At 37.3% G+C, this 15,486-nt stretch overlaps 3 protein-coding genes across 3 annotated transcripts; 2 read left to right on the top strand and 1 right to left on the bottom strand.

Moving 5' to 3' along the window:
- Positions 1 to 59: 59 nt before the first annotated feature.
- On the bottom strand, positions 60 to 3,069 carry Rpn8 (regulatory particle non-ATPase 8). The gene is made up of 5 exons (XM_046610305.1): positions 2,767 to 3,069; positions 2,531 to 2,623; positions 1,787 to 1,965; positions 1,212 to 1,415; positions 60 to 1,123 (listed from the first exon to the last, which is right to left on the bottom strand). The coding sequence occupies exons 1-5, from the start codon at positions 2,939 to 2,941 to the stop codon at positions 818 to 820; spliced, it is 957 nt and encodes a 318-aa protein (XP_046466261.1). The 5' UTR covers positions 2,942 to 3,069; the 3' UTR covers positions 60 to 817.
- A 245-nt stretch (positions 3,070 to 3,314) lies between these two features.
- On the top strand, positions 3,315 to 6,593 carry LOC124213394 (inosine triphosphate pyrophosphatase). The gene is made up of 2 exons (XM_046614702.2): positions 3,315 to 3,469; positions 3,721 to 6,593. The coding sequence occupies exon 2, from the start codon at positions 3,744 to 3,746 to the stop codon at positions 4,311 to 4,313; it is 570 nt and encodes a 189-aa protein (XP_046470658.1). The 5' UTR covers positions 3,315 to 3,469; positions 3,721 to 3,743; the 3' UTR covers positions 4,314 to 6,593.
- A 1,217-nt stretch (positions 6,594 to 7,810) lies between these two features.
- Positions 7,811 to 14,540, top strand: LOC124213391 (vitellogenin-6-like). Its single transcript, XM_046614698.2, has 16 exons — positions 7,811 to 7,884; positions 8,089 to 8,127; positions 8,209 to 8,507; positions 8,607 to 8,747; positions 8,812 to 8,982; positions 9,129 to 9,271; positions 9,358 to 9,735; positions 9,914 to 10,266; positions 10,341 to 10,957; positions 11,039 to 11,934; positions 12,014 to 12,143; positions 12,238 to 12,468; positions 12,978 to 13,343; positions 13,437 to 13,722; positions 13,802 to 14,093; positions 14,168 to 14,540. Exons 1-16 carry the CDS (start codon positions 7,857 to 7,859, stop codon positions 14,352 to 14,354), a joined length of 4,557 nt encoding a protein of 1,518 aa, XP_046470654.1. The 5' UTR covers positions 7,811 to 7,856; the 3' UTR covers positions 14,355 to 14,540.
- The last annotated feature ends 946 nt before the right edge of the window (positions 14,541 to 15,486 follow it).

Raw genomic sequence — 15,486 nt, 5'->3', positions numbered from 1 at the left:
AGACTAAGAAATGCGCATTACCTTGGATTCAGAGAAGGAAACGATAGAAAAATAATAAATTAGTCAAGAAAGTTACGTTTATTATAAAATACAATGTTAGTTAAGGTCCGTTTACGCTGCAGCGTAAAAACATGTTCCGTGAGAGCAAAACTGTAAGTGATCGTTTCGTGGGGCATGTATACTGGTTGTGAATCACAAAAGTACGGCTATATCGATGGTATCGTTCTATTTATTCTTGTTACAATACGGCTAAAAGTTGAAAAGAATGTTTGGAGGTTTTCAGAATCAGTGTATAAATTAATCGATAATGAAGTAACGTAATTCGCGGGTCAGGAGGAATATGTACACGAACTAAGCGCTTAATGAACATTTAGGTTTATTTCAAACCAGCAGTAACAAAACTACAATTAGTAAAATTTGAAACTTCTGCGTGAATTTAATAACGTTTGAGAATCTTGAGTTTCAAGTTACTCTCATATAGATACGAGTACATTTAATTCGAAAAACAAAAGAAAAAACACGTTCTGTTTACACTTTTTCGTAATCGCTGTTTTAAATACATCAAAGTCTAACGATGTAATATTAAGGCGTATTTCTGCGAGAAACTACAATTTTCCATCATTTCACTTTGATCACTTTCATTGTAACGAGGAAAGTAATAACATTATTATTGAAAATAGATTAAGTTGTGGTGTCATTCCGTCTAGGTCGTAAATGAGTTCGGCTTGGTTTAAAATAACATAGGCGACGAAATCAAATTACTCATTGCATCAGTGAAATAATTTATCAGTATTCAACACCATTTATTATGTATAAATCATTTAACTTTTGCCTTTTCCTTTTCATCTTTCTTCTCATCTTCTTTCTTTTCATCCTTTTTCGTCTCTTTCTTATCAGTCTCCTTTTTCTCTGCATCTCGATTCGTTAATTTGTTGTTTATCAAATTGTGCAGTGCTACGATTGACCTGACAAGAGCTGCTAAGTAAACTACCAGCATTTGATCATTTGTTTTGACATAGAGTGAATCGACAAACGTGTTTTGTGACATGTCAGGTAACAAGTTGAAGATATCCTGTAGCTGATAAACGATTTGATGATTGATCGGTAGTTTCCCATTGCCAACCTGTTATTTGCAATGAAGATATAATCGGGTGTTATTGGGTATGAGCTATACGTGAGAAATACGTAGTAGAAACATAGATCGATCGAACCTGGATAAGGTAGTCCTTAATTTCTCGAATTTGGGCATGAAGTCCTTTTAATCCAAGTAATTGGTTCGTTATTCTTTGACTGAGTGTACCGACGGTGGTATCTTTGATGTCCCTGAGCAAGTGTTCGACTCCAACTTCTTCAGCTTCCTCTGCTCCGATTTCACTCGGAATATGTTCAAAGGTTTTAGAAGTTGGTGATCCATCCTGATTCAAGCAAATAGTATGTATAATTGAGTCTTTCATCTACATTAGGCCGTTTACGTCAATTGAGCCACCTTTTTATCGTATGGTTAGCAAAATTTAATATATTCTACAGTGAATTGGTAATTGTATTAAGACTTTTGACAGTTCTGGTAAATGGTAATATAAATCATGGGGACGAAATACTTTGTTATTTCTGCTGCATGCACAGTAATGATAAGTTACCTTCTTTGAGTGTGCTATAAGAAAGTTTAGATCATAGAAAATTAGTCAGATCTACAGACAATGTTGGTTTAATTGATGCAGGAAAATCTATAAATGAACAAGATTTAAGAAAATCATAAATTGCGATGTATCTAGAGTAAGACGCTTACGTCATGGACTTCTTCAACAGCTTGATACGCTTCTGTGGGAAGACCTAAGTCCTTGGGTTTGGCATCGATGATGACCAGTACTGAGTTGGGACAATACCTACGGATTAATTCGTTGATCGCGACGTCGTTTTGATGTAATTTTGGTCCAGTATGATACCAGCCGACCACTTTTTCACGAGCTAAAATGAATTCAAATATTGTTAGGTACATGTTGTATAGCGATGCAGGGTTATCTTTTGAATGCATCATATAATCAATGGGCCACTAGTCGAATTGTTTTTAATCGAACAGACATCAATAACAAAAGAACGGCAATTCAAATAAGTTTCAGTATTTATGGAATTTTAGGCCCTTAGTGACTTGCGCAATCGATTATTCTTGCAAAGCCATGTCGGAATAGAATCAAACTTATTGACGAATTAGAATACAAGGAACTCAAAACCTGAAATCAAGATATCATAGCATCAACCGCTGAAAAAATATGGCAATATACTACCATTTTTTGCTGTTGCCAATTCATTGTCTAACAATAAGAAACTTTGACGGAGCTATCATTGCTTTCACAGTGAAAAACATTCGTGGATATAATCTTTGAAGAGTCAGAAATTTATAGTAGTATTAGACTTGGCAGCGCTCGCTTTTTTCATCGGCGACTCTATTAACTTGCATCACTAGAGATTGGTGATAATTCTTTGTTGGGTCCAATCAAAAGGAATATGAATTATGTTCAATAAAAATCTTTACCATTAACTTTTTTGAACATGCTGTACATGTTTTCCAGGTAGTCATGGTCGAGGAACCACACTGATTTATCCTTGTCATCCTCGTCAAATGGGACTAGAAGTTGCAAAAATAACTGTATTGTTGTATAAAAACTACTCAATAATGAGTTCAATAACAAGTTGCAGAGTATTTTGTTCACCTGCTTAAGCAGCCAGAGGTGGTAGAATAATATAAATAACTAAAGGATAGAATCTAACCTGCAAAACTGTTGGACACGTCTAATACTCCCTTGGCTCTCCAACAGCCCAATAATACGCCGACAACTCTTTTCTGGTTACCAATTTTTCCCATGCGATTAAAATGATCAACTACACTCAATAAAACTAGTGGATGAACCACTACTTTTGCTGTGGAGACCTCTTGACTCGGCATTTTTTGATCAGTTATTTCACAAACGTTGGAAATAGATTAGTTGCCGCTTATACTCAACAGTCAACACAGATCACAGATGACACAGGCTCTCAATTTCAACTTGGCTCTGCCGAGCTCTGCACACTGCAGTCTGCACAGTGTAAAGGTGGAGTTTCATGAGCAGCAGAAAGCAGCAGCAGTTTAGTAACTTTCTAGATGTTACTAACAGCTGTCTAGTGATTTGACGCAGCAGCAGTGCTGCCAGAGATGAGTAGGGAGATTTCCAACGCTCGGCTTTTCGTGATACCAGCTAGGTTGGAGGTTTCTGAATGGAAATGTCCGTCGTTTGGTTCTATTCTAGGGAAAGTTGTGTTGCGTGTTTCATGTTGGCAACAAGTGTGCCTTTTGCTCTTACTCGTCGTACCAACCTATTCCATACTTTTTGGTTGAGACTGTAGTTGAGACATCCAAGAAAGTATTTGGTTTTTATCAGTAAAGTAGCTGTTGAATATTCCATGGTTTAGTAAGAGAAAATAAAAAGAAATACGTGTAAGCTATGAGATACATGAATTTCTGTCACTAACCAATTCGTCACACGTTTGAAAACTGGTTTTTTATTATTATTACGTCATTTTACGGCCAACAGCGTTGCCAACAAAAGAGGACCACGTGTCAAAAGTTTATCCAAGCTAACCGACTTGCATATATATTGTCCTTTGTTATTGTCTGATTAGCGAAATATTAGACATACCAGGAAGATTTTGAATCAGATTTTAGGAGGAATACTTAATTTGTTTCAGGGCGCTAACCGTGAAGATTGAAAATGTCAAAGACGATAGTTTTCGTAACTGGAAATGCGAAGAAGCTTGAAGAAGTGATAGCAATTTTAGGAAAGAATTTTCCGAGAGACATCACAAGCAGGAAGATTGATCTACCTGAATATCAAGGAGAAATCGATGACATATGCAAGGATAAGTGCAGAGCTGCAGCGCGAATAGTTAATGGCCCAGTTGTGGTAGAAGATACTTCTTTGTGTTTCAATGCAATGAACGGTCTCCCCGGGCCATATATTAAGTGGTTTATGGAAAAGTTGGGTGTTGATGGTCTCCCCAAAATGCTAGCTGCTTGGAATGACAAATCAGCTCAAGCAGTGTGTACTTTTGGATACTGTGACGGTGATCCCGATGGCGATGTTAGTATTTTTAGAGGTATTACTGATGGGGTTATAGTCAATCCACGAGGGACGAGGGAGTTTGGGTGGGACGCATGCTTCCAGCCAGTCGGATACGACAAGACTTATGCGGAATTGCCCAAGGACATTAAGAACCAGATTTCACACCGTAGCAAAGCTTTAACAGAAATGAAAAATTATTTTTGTAATAATTTAGTGTAATAAATTATATATTACATAATGATGAGCATGTGTTTCTCTTTTTTCATTAGATGTTTGCTGTAATTCATTCTTTAGTTTCTCAGAAAAAGTATGAACTACCAATGCTTAAGAGGATCAATGAGTTTAACTCTCAAATTTCAGCCGGAAACTGACAACAGTGACGGTTATTGGTGTTCCATGGAATCTCATTGACTGTCTTTCAAAGTATAAGGATTATTGTGGTTTGGGACGGTTTATATAACAGCTTCAAAATTCGAATATTCAGTAACATTCAATGATCCTTAGTCACATAATGAGATTACAATGGAATACATACAATACGTAAGTAAAATATGAGTAAGTTGGTTGTGGAGTGTTATTACCACAGAGTGACTACGCTGGAAAAACATGTGATTACTATTTATAAATTAATATAAATATCGTTGGTGATAAAATATGTTTATGCTGAAAAACTGCACATTTATGGGAAGTAGGTTGTATTGTGTATCTGTCTACCAGGGGTCAAGTTCAACGGTGATAATGTAGTCATAAATTTAGTGCCAGGAAAACAGGCAATTAAACATCAGGCTAACATATTGTATCAGGCTGAAATTTGTAACGTTAATGTAGCGATGTATGTTTGAAAAAAATCGTTATTGTGCAACTTTAGGATTACTTGAAATTTAGTAAACCATTACTGCAGCATTAACAAACTTATAAGGAAAGGTATTGAGGTGCCGGTGCCCCCTCCCCCCCCCCCCCACCGAGCCCCCGATTTCCTTCATTTTGGGATATGTTATTCTTCATCAACATCTAAACGATAAGTATGTTTTGTTATCTGCGGAAAATAGTCTGAAGGGGCGAAATCAATCCCCAGAGTTGGGCATTCCCAGTGGTAGTTTTTCAGTTTCGCATGCTTTCAGCTGAGATGTTTAAACTAAACCAATTGGATGGTGATTCTCATGGCGAATAATGAAAAATGCATTTTGTCCGATTACCATGGGGTTAAATGGTCAAAAATCGCAGGGGTTGAAAGTAACAAATTATTTATAACTAAGAAACTATTGCTTGTATTTGCATGCAATCAATTGCATGACATATTCCAAAATAAACAAAATCGGGGGGAAGGGGGGGGGGGGGGGGCACATCTCAATACCTTTCCTTGTCAAATTTTGTAAATTAAATTTCTACTGGTATTCGAGAGATGCAAAATAATAATTTTTGTTTCGACGTTTCGATACGTTAACGTTATTAAATTCAGCCCTGTCATATGGTGCCGTCTTTATTACTTGAATTGTATTATTCAACCCTCGCGGAAAAAACCCAACTTGGGTTCAATTCGCACCACTAACTTTTTTCTTATGGGAAATTAGCATTATCTATGAGTTGGGGGTACGAACTTACACCCAAGTTGAGCTTTTTTTCCGTGAGGTAAGTAATAGAAATTGAGTAACACAAGCCAGATGCATTGTTGTTATTAAATATTTTTGTTTTATACCTATATACGAGTTATAAATAAATTTGGTTTAATTGATAAATCAACTAAATAAGTTTCAATTTTATTGTTCATGCGTTAGTTATGCTCGTAAACAATTTTATAATGTAATTAGGTCGTTGAGTGAAAAATTCCGTTAGGTCCGTCAGATAGAATGACAAAACATAATCGTACATATTTTTTCCTTTTTCCATCAATGTTTAATAACAAATATATAGTAAGTTGAATTTGCGTGACGTCATAATGTTCACATTCTAGTATAACTACATCTGTGCACATTGTGACGTCACGCGTCAATTTCGAACTGCTATATCTTGATTAATAAACATTGAATTGAAAAAAGAAAAAATACGTGTCAGTTCTTTTTCGACGTTTCATCTGACGGACCTAATGGAATTTTTGATTCAAAGACCTAATTTCCGGCTATCTAGTCCAGTGAAGGATATGACCATGGTTTTGACCAACCAAGAAAAGAGTTTATTTGTAAAATTATCTCAGCGAGACTACAATAACAGCAGAACGAAACAACCGAAGATATGGTCATTTGATTACTGTATCTATGAGTAGCAGCGTGTTGGTGTAAAATGAATCAAGTTCATTTAGTCTTGTGAAATATATCTGTATACAGATACAATGGGTTCGAAAGATGATACCCCTGTCATGGCGCGTGCATATTTGTCTTTAGTCAACTAATTTTTTGTAACACTTTGTTATCGACCGATTGCAGCTATACTACCAATGCAGACAATATACGTGCTTTTGATTTTGTTTCAAAAACTTTGTTAACCCATTAAACAATTTAGGAAGCCTACAAATATTAAGAATTCCAATTGAATTTCTTATTATTGTATGTTCAAATCTAAGGTGAACAAATTCGTTTCCTGGATTTGAACTGTTTGAATAAATAAACAGATGAAGTTTAGAAAAATGACTTTAATTCCAATTATTATATGTTTCCTCTGATGAAAATAATTACATGAGTTTTTGAACTCAGATTTCGTAACAATTGGTATTTTTTCGTAGATTTTCGCATTTCTTCGTAGATTATAATTTTAATTCAAAGAATTATTTTCACCAGGGTTCCTGGTTTAATAAAATAATATATGTTAGTTTTTTTCATAATCCTCAGCTGTTGGGATAAGACGAGTTGAAAGTATACGGCAGATTCTATAAATCCCCTAAGATCGTAATCACAATCAGAAAATGAGAAGATCAGTTATCGGACGTAGCTCCGAATTTTGCGAGGAACTTGACTTGTCTGCAATAAGTTTTCCTTGTGAGAGAGATGCGACATCTAGCGGTGGCTCAAAAATAGTATTTTATACTTTCTCATATATATTCGTAACCTTATCGAACTAAATTGAATTCTAAAATTGTCAATCATCACAAATTTCGTAAAAATTCGTACTCTTTTAATGAGAATTCATAGAGTTTACAAAAAATTGTGCTTTTCAGCATTTCGAATTTCGAGCTCAGATTTTCGTAGATCGATGTAGTTTTGGTTTGTTTAATCGAAAGAAACTATTCCGTTCAACTACGGTGGTAGTTTCTCATAGTTTTTTGTTTTATTTTCTCGAAATGTATGCGGAACTATTTCTCATGTTTTCATTTGTTAATTTTCATAGATATTTATGAATAATCGTAGTTTTCTTTGAAAATACTACAAAAAAACTATGATTTTCGATAACGTTTTACAATTTGCCTTTTTTCTAGTTTGTCATAGAAATCATCTTCACCAGCTTCACTGCTTATATAGTAAAAGTCTAAGTATAATACGACTTTATATTTAAAAATTAGTAATCTATGCGGAATAATGGAATGAAGAAAATATATTGCTTTTGTACGATCGTCACGGTCACTGCACATTAAAATGAAGGCTGGTTTCGAAAAAACAGCGTATTAGCTCATCAGTCTCTTCTTTTAATTAGCGGTCACTTTTGGATCTCCTACATGCGATTGTAAGAGTGCATCTGGAGATGCAGATGACTCGGAGTGTTCGCAGGGTTATCAGGCTGGTATCTTGTAATATAAAAAGGAAACGCACTGCAATTGCGAATTAGTCTTTCACCATGAGACAACCATTGCTGCTCGTCGCAGGTAAGTAAAAAAGCAAAGGCAAACCCGTTTTCTTCATCTGATGGTTTATATACACTCGTTTCTTTAACTAAAAACAACTCACGAACATTTTTCGTCACGATTCTTTTCAAATGTTGCCTTAATGTTGATATGCACTCACGATGGAGTTTCACTATTTCCGACCACTGAACTCAGTGAAATTAAACATATTTTGGGTTTCTGTAGGTCTGCTTGCCTGTTTCGCATTGGCGAGGGCGCTACCAGGTTAGTACATGATGCAGTTACCTGTGGGTCTTGCAAACGCAACGGTGTAACGGGCTTACCGATCTTATTTTCTATTCACAGGTCTTTTCCCTCGAGACCAAGTCACAACGTACAAGTACTATGCGGATGTAAAAGCAGGAAATATTGAACCCGTTCCTTATGCTTCTCAATTCGTAATTGGCGGTGTCATGCATGTGACACCTCATCTCAGTGATCCGAGTCTGAAGAATGCCTTTCACATTACTCTCAATGTTACACACGGTGTTCGAAATGGCGAGATTCAACATTTCGAAAAAATTACGGATCATATGCTTCCTGTTCCCGATGTCGCCGAAGTGATCAACGATCCCTTTATCGTCATTTTTGATGACGACGGCAAGGTGGGTCAAGAATTCAGAGAAATAATTTTCAAACTTATTTTCATTATCTACTTCTGCGATCCTTGAAATTATTTGAAAATAACTGTGTTTTAATTCAAGGTGAAAGGCTTGATGGTGCATGAGCAGGAAGCTGGATGGTCTCGAAATATGAAGCAATCGATTGCTTCCATGCTTCAGTTGGACCTTTCCTCGATGCATCTTGAAATGCCCATAAAGTCGCATGGTTTTCTTACCAGAGAGGTAGGTAACAGTTGAGGGGAACATTCGTTCTCGATATAATGTTCTCTTTGGTTGTTACTACCAGAATTCCATATACGGCCAGTGTGCCGTTGCCTACGATGTCCACCGTACACTGGACCTTGAAGAGGGACACTTCACTGTGACAAAAATGATGAATCCATTGAATTGTAAGAAGTTTGATCAACATACCTTTAATTCCAAGGAGTCTACAGAGAGCTGTTTGATCGATGACGAGGTAAGACGGAAATCATTACTACAGAGACTACGAGCACCGATATAGTTCGATCGGGAAAAATACTTCAATAAACGAAAAATTAAAACTGACATTTTATGCCGTGAATATTTGGTGAAACGTACCCAAAATAATTTTTATCTTCTCAGGATGCAATGTCTGCTGCTAGTCGAAGGGTCTTTCATATAAAACATACCGGAAAAGATCTTCTGATTAAGACGTTGGTTGCCCACGGAGTCCTTAATTATTTCCCATGGAAGGCTCAAACCGAAGCTCACTATATTCTTGCAAAGTAATTAAGGGTGTCATGAAATCACGAGTGACTTTATCTTCAGATGATATTTGTATATAAAGATGATTTTTTGGTATCACTTACAGCCAATCGATGGAATTGATGTCCTTGGTTCCATTCGAAAATAATTTGGTACCCAAGCTGAACGTGACAGGAATGGTATTGCTGAACGATATTGAGTTCAAAAGATCACACCATGGCTATGCTCTTCGTGCCGGTTTGGATCTTACCCACGGACGTCACGTCGTTAATCTTGATGATGTGGCTACGCAACTAATGAAGATGCTGGGGGAAGCTGTTGACTACATGACTGAAAATAATTTGGATATGACATCGCCGGAAATAAAACACGGGCAGACAATAAACCGCATTTTAAACACAATAAGTTACATGGATCTTGCGTCTCTCGAACATGTTTTCAACAATATTGCAGCAGATTCCTCTACTAAAGAAGACAAAGTTAGGTACGTACTCTCAATGAAATAGCATTTGACCTTTGTTTTTGCAAGTTGAGTACACCATTAATTTTCATAGGATATTACTAGAGTAGTATATTGAATGCAGCAGCAATAAATGCAAGGTATTCTTTGGACGAAATAGTAGTAGTTATAAGATGAAGTTCAATTTTCAATGTTTCAACAGGACAGTATTCCTGCATATGATCGTTCATGCAGGAACTGATGCAACATGCTTACTTACGCGAAACTTGATACGAAAACACAAGGTCACACCTCAAATGGCCATTTTCATGTTGAGTAAACTACCGTACAATATTCGTGTGCCTACGGAAACGTTGTTGGTAGAAATGGAGAGTCTGATCACCCTGGCGGACCCTGGTGAAGCCTCGGACAAGTCACTGGGAATCCATAGGACTGGTATTCTCTGTTTCGCTACTATGATTTACCAGACTTACAAGCACGCAGAGAAGTACCATCGCAGCATGGATCCGGATCTTGTTAAGCGTTATGTCAAGCACTATTACGACCACGTGATAAGTAAGTATGGAGAAGCAAACGAATTCCAGTATCAAGAGACTCAATAATAATTAAATAAATAAAAAATATTACAGGTGAGCCTACCTACGAAATGAAAATGGTCTATTTGCACGCCTTGAGAAATATTAGAATTGGTGGCGCACGGGAGGTTTTAGAACCAATCATTCGCGGTGATTTAATGATATCCGAAAGGCCTGACCATCTTAGATTTCATGCAATGATAGTCAATTTGGAGTCATCAGATGACGTTGAGTATATTCATAATCTCTATTGGCCAATTTTGACGAACACGAAATTACCTGTGGAGTTGAGGGTTTGTGCGTACACCATTCTGATCAAACAACCACCCCGTATGGAAAGGCTGATGAATCTTTACTGGTTCATGGTCTATGAAAAGAACGAGCATTTGTACAATTTTCACTACACGACTATGAAGAGTTTGTCAAATACAATGAATCCTTGCATGGCACCTATGAAGGAAATGGCTCGCAAACTTTTACGATTCATTAGAGTAAGACCAGTCTCTGGCATACTTACCGGTTCTTGGACTGTTGACTTTGAGAACAGAAAGTTGGGTTTTGGGGAATCTTTCAACCTAATGATGACTGCTGACGAACATACTGGATATCCATCTTCTGCTGTAATTGAATATAAAACGCTTAACCATCGCAGGCCTGTGAGCCATCGAACGGTACGTATTGTCGATCTTTGAGTTTTGAAGATTCTTTTTTTGTCTCCAGCATGATAATGAATCATTTTTGTTGTGATCTAGTTGTGGCTCCGGGTTGAAGGTGTTGATGATGTGATTGCGAACATGATCTGGGGCAGTGCTATGGACAAACCGTTTATTCATATAGAAGAGATACACAATGTGTTGAACATGGCAAACAAAGACATGCCGCAGAAGAAGCCAGTACACGTCGAAATAGCTGTAATGATTCAGGACCGTACTATATACACCTGTCACTTTGATGCCAAAGAGTTAACGAACATGCAAAATACCATAAGAAGACTGATGTCTGAACCTAATGATTTATCATTTGCCAAAATGCACACCGAATTTGATGAACTATACGTTCAGCATGTGCCAAATGACCTTGGATTGCCAACTGTTTTTCACACTCAAATTCCCAGCGTGCAGATAATGAATGGAAAGGTTGAAATCGGTAATGTTACCGAATCACCGTTAAACGTGAAAATTGAATCTTCCATAAGACATTGGCGGCATGGATATTACTCAATGGAAGTCTACAATCCAATTATTGATACATGGCATGCAATTCGACGAGTATCGGCATTTGATACCAGTCTACCCATTGCAGTGAACATCGGCTATAACAAAGAAGCCAAAAATATTAAAATAAGTTTGCCTAGACTGCCTCTTACAGAATATTCCGTCTCTGGAATACGGTCACATGCCAAGAACTATGTGATGGTGATTGGAGCTGAAGAAGGCGTGCTCGAGCGGCATTGTCCAATGTGTCACCCTGCCGAGCTGATTACCAGGGGTCTGAAGCATAAGAAAAACATAAGCCTAGTGAACGTTGACTCTAAAGATACAGGACTACATTTCAGCATGCACCAGTATGACTGCGAGCGAATTATTCGTCCAGGATCGAGATTTGATATGGTCTCTGAAATCTTTAGCAAGGAAAACAAAAACACAATGTGAGTTACATATTGCAACTTCACATTGGCCTTGACACTTCCGAATCCAAGCTTCAGTAACTATTCTATGTCCATTTAGGGATAATTCGCTGCTTCTGGGAGTTATGACTCTCCGAGAATACTATCTCTATGGACTCATCAATCCCGAGCTTGGAACTTGCGGGTATCTTGCTAAACTGGAACCGAGTATCGTCTACCCAACTTCTGTGGTAAGCACTTCATTGGGAATTACAGTCACTGTCTTGTGAAAACAAATCCAAAATTTCATCATCCCAAACGCAATTACCGAGTACTTACTTTCAGGTTGATATGAACATGCGCGTAAACTTTGAAGAAGCTACACAGAAAACGTTGAACTTATTCCCTGGGGTAAAGATGGATCTCCGTGGAACCCTAGAAGCTAAGACTGTGTCGACGAATGTTCCGTTATGTTCTTGGTCTATAAACGCTAACGCTGCTACCACGCAAGGGCACGTTAATAATCAGTTACGAATTCAAATGACAAGGACTATACCAGGACAAAAAGATCTCAAGGTATACGCAGTAATGTTTAAGTTTGGTGAGGATTTTTTGCCCATCCCTTATAAATCGGTACTCGCTAGTGCCGATACACGTTTCTGGTTTAAAGTGACAACGAGTGACACTACCTCGTACTTTTTGGATCTTGTCAAACATTCTGCAGCAGAGTAGTACTCTTGATATTGCGTGAAATTCGTAAACCAATTCACTTCGATTATATTTCATCGTTACTTACACTTTACGTACAGTACTTGAACCAATATTCATATTTGTATCATGTAACAATATCTTCATCAACGTTATTAAAGCCATATTGATCGTTAACGCAGGATATTATTTACACCTTGAAACAGTTTGCACTAACTATGCATTTTGCATCGGAATCAGAGTTTGTTGGACATTCAATTTAAAGGGTTTCCGATATTTTTTTAAACCAGACCAATCCAAATTTATTTATGCATATTCACTCAATATTCGAACCAATGATCTACCGATGTAAGTAACTACAATATAGAATGTTACAGATTTGCATCGATGGCCACAAAATTTATTCAGGATCAAATGTTGACTTCTTGGATCGAAATCTGACCATAAAACAAGAAACGATTGGTAAACTGATGATGAATATGGGGGAAACGGAGGATTCTGCGTCGACAATGTGTGTCCGTGATGACGCATCGGTAATTATAAATATGAAGGGTGAGATGTCGAGCGAACAAATCGAAGCGCTGAAGGATGCAAGTATTAACGGAAAATGCCAGAAGGATATCGAAAATCCTGTTTACCTGTATGCCGAAAGTTTCATGATACCAAGGACACGCGACTGTTTAGATGAGGCCATTCTCCACTCCTATCTCCGAAAATACTCGTACACTGTGCAATACAAGAATGTAAGCTGGGAGTTGAACTTAATATGGTTTTCGGTTTATCCACAGTATAGCTAGATCGAAAAATGACATCCAAATTAATTACTTGTTTTACAGATACCTGAGCACCTTAAGAGCATGATTTACTGGATGGACGATGTGATCAACGTGAATCTGTGGCCGTACGCAACACAACATCCTGCCCATACAGAAGCTGGCATAATAAAGATAGCCGCGGAATTTCCTCTGGGTGACGAAGGTATGAATTTGGATGTACGCACTCCCATGCACGAAAAAAGGTACACCGCTGTTCCTGTAGGTGACACTAGCAGGTGGATCGAGATGTTGGATAACACTCGTTTCTCCCAAGATTTACTGGTCAGATTGCGAAACAATAATATCAGTAAGTTCAGTTTGTTGGTTTACACTCTTAATCGTGGTTAGTGATTCGCTGTAAACTTGGAATCCTCGTGTTTTTGTAGAATTCTGTACCATTTATCCTGAGGTTTTGATAAACACGGATGGTGGGATCATGCCCTTCGTCCTTCCTAGTAAATGGACTTTGCTCACTGGCGATTCTGAAAGACACATGTTTTCGGTGTTTGTCAAGCGAATTGAGCCTCTAAGAAAGATGGGTCTATTGATGAGTGTCGCCAATCATACAGTAGAAGTTATTCCTAGCGATACCATTCCTACAGTTACTGTTGATGGCGAGGTGATCGACCATGAAAATGGCCTTTCTGTTCTGGAAGGCGACGCTCATTATATTTTACGGTGAATATAAACGTCTAATGAAACTGACTGCAACTTTTGAGTGACACTCCGTTATCTAATTCTGACAATTTCAGGGTGCTTTGGAGTCAAGATCGTTTGATCATTCAAACTAAACATAATGCATTCGACCTCGAATGGACTGAAAGATCTGTCGCTTTAGCTATGAGCACTGCATTGCAAGGAAGAGTGACGGGGCTTTGTGGCCATCTAGATGGTACACATGTGGATCGTATGACGAAAGTATACACATTTGAAAATTGAATGTTTCAGAATTTCTTCAGAGAAACATCGTAGTAAAGTAGATAATTCCAACACGAGTATCTACGTTAGCTATCCTTCTACCTATAGTCAAATGAAATGTCAAACATGATGAAATATATCAACGATTGTAAACGACGTATAATGACATACTTTCATATAATAATAAAAAGCTGTAATTTTTTCTGAGATGTTTTTTCTATGTGTAATTTCCTGATGAATTACATACAGTCTAAGACTGTGTTTTGTTATTTGAGTGGATGTTTTCCATTGCGATACTTCAAAGAATGTACGATAATAAAAGAAAAGAGAAGACTTCTTCAAATACTTTTTTTTTATGCAACTGACCATCTTAAGATATCTCGGCTATTTTAAAGTGACTTGTATCAGGTCGTTACGAAATATACCAAGTATGCATTATACGTAAAATTTTAAGAACAAGGCGAGAAACATAATTAAACGATCGAACAAGCTTACCTGAAGCGAAATCCGATCGTAATTATGTAACAGCCTTGTTCGGCGAGATTACAGTCTACCCCGATTTGAAAAATAATTGAAAATACTTTTTCCCAACGCAATATCATTTCAGCGATTTTAAGCGATTTATCTAAAATGTATGAAATGCACCGGGCATAGGGGGAGGGGAAACAAATTACTGGAGAAAATTCGAATACGGCACTCATCATGATTAATTTCACCGATGAAACCCCGAATTAATTGCACTGATTACACATGGTACTAAAGCAATTAAATTAAATGATAATCGCGACCTTAAGTCGCATGATGTTGAAATTGGTCAAACGAGATGAACTTTTCCCTAACAACAGCTATCTCGCAAATTTCATTACTTGCTAACCTATATAGTTTTGTTTATCAATCACGAAAGAAAAATATTCGGAGTTCGTAACGGGTGCGTAGATCTGTAATTTGTCCATGTATGATGAGTAACGTTTTATGTACGAGTGAAAATAGTTATGTAACAAAATTATTAACATGGTTACAAGATTTGATTATTATTACCACTTGGCGGACGATAAGTCATTCATATGTAGCATATCTACCACTTTTTGTGCTCCAACGGTCAACGGTTGACAAACAATCCAAAACTTGTGGAAAATCCTGATGTATTGAATGT

Source organism: Neodiprion pinetum, chromosome 2 (assembly GCF_021155775.2).
Source record: "Neodiprion pinetum isolate iyNeoPine1 chromosome 2, iyNeoPine1.2, whole genome shotgun sequence".
Taxonomy (NCBI): Eukaryota; Metazoa; Arthropoda; class Insecta; order Hymenoptera; family Diprionidae; genus Neodiprion; species Neodiprion pinetum.
The sequence above is the reverse complement of the archived record's forward strand: the minus strand, read 5'-3'. Positions and strand labels throughout refer to the sequence as shown.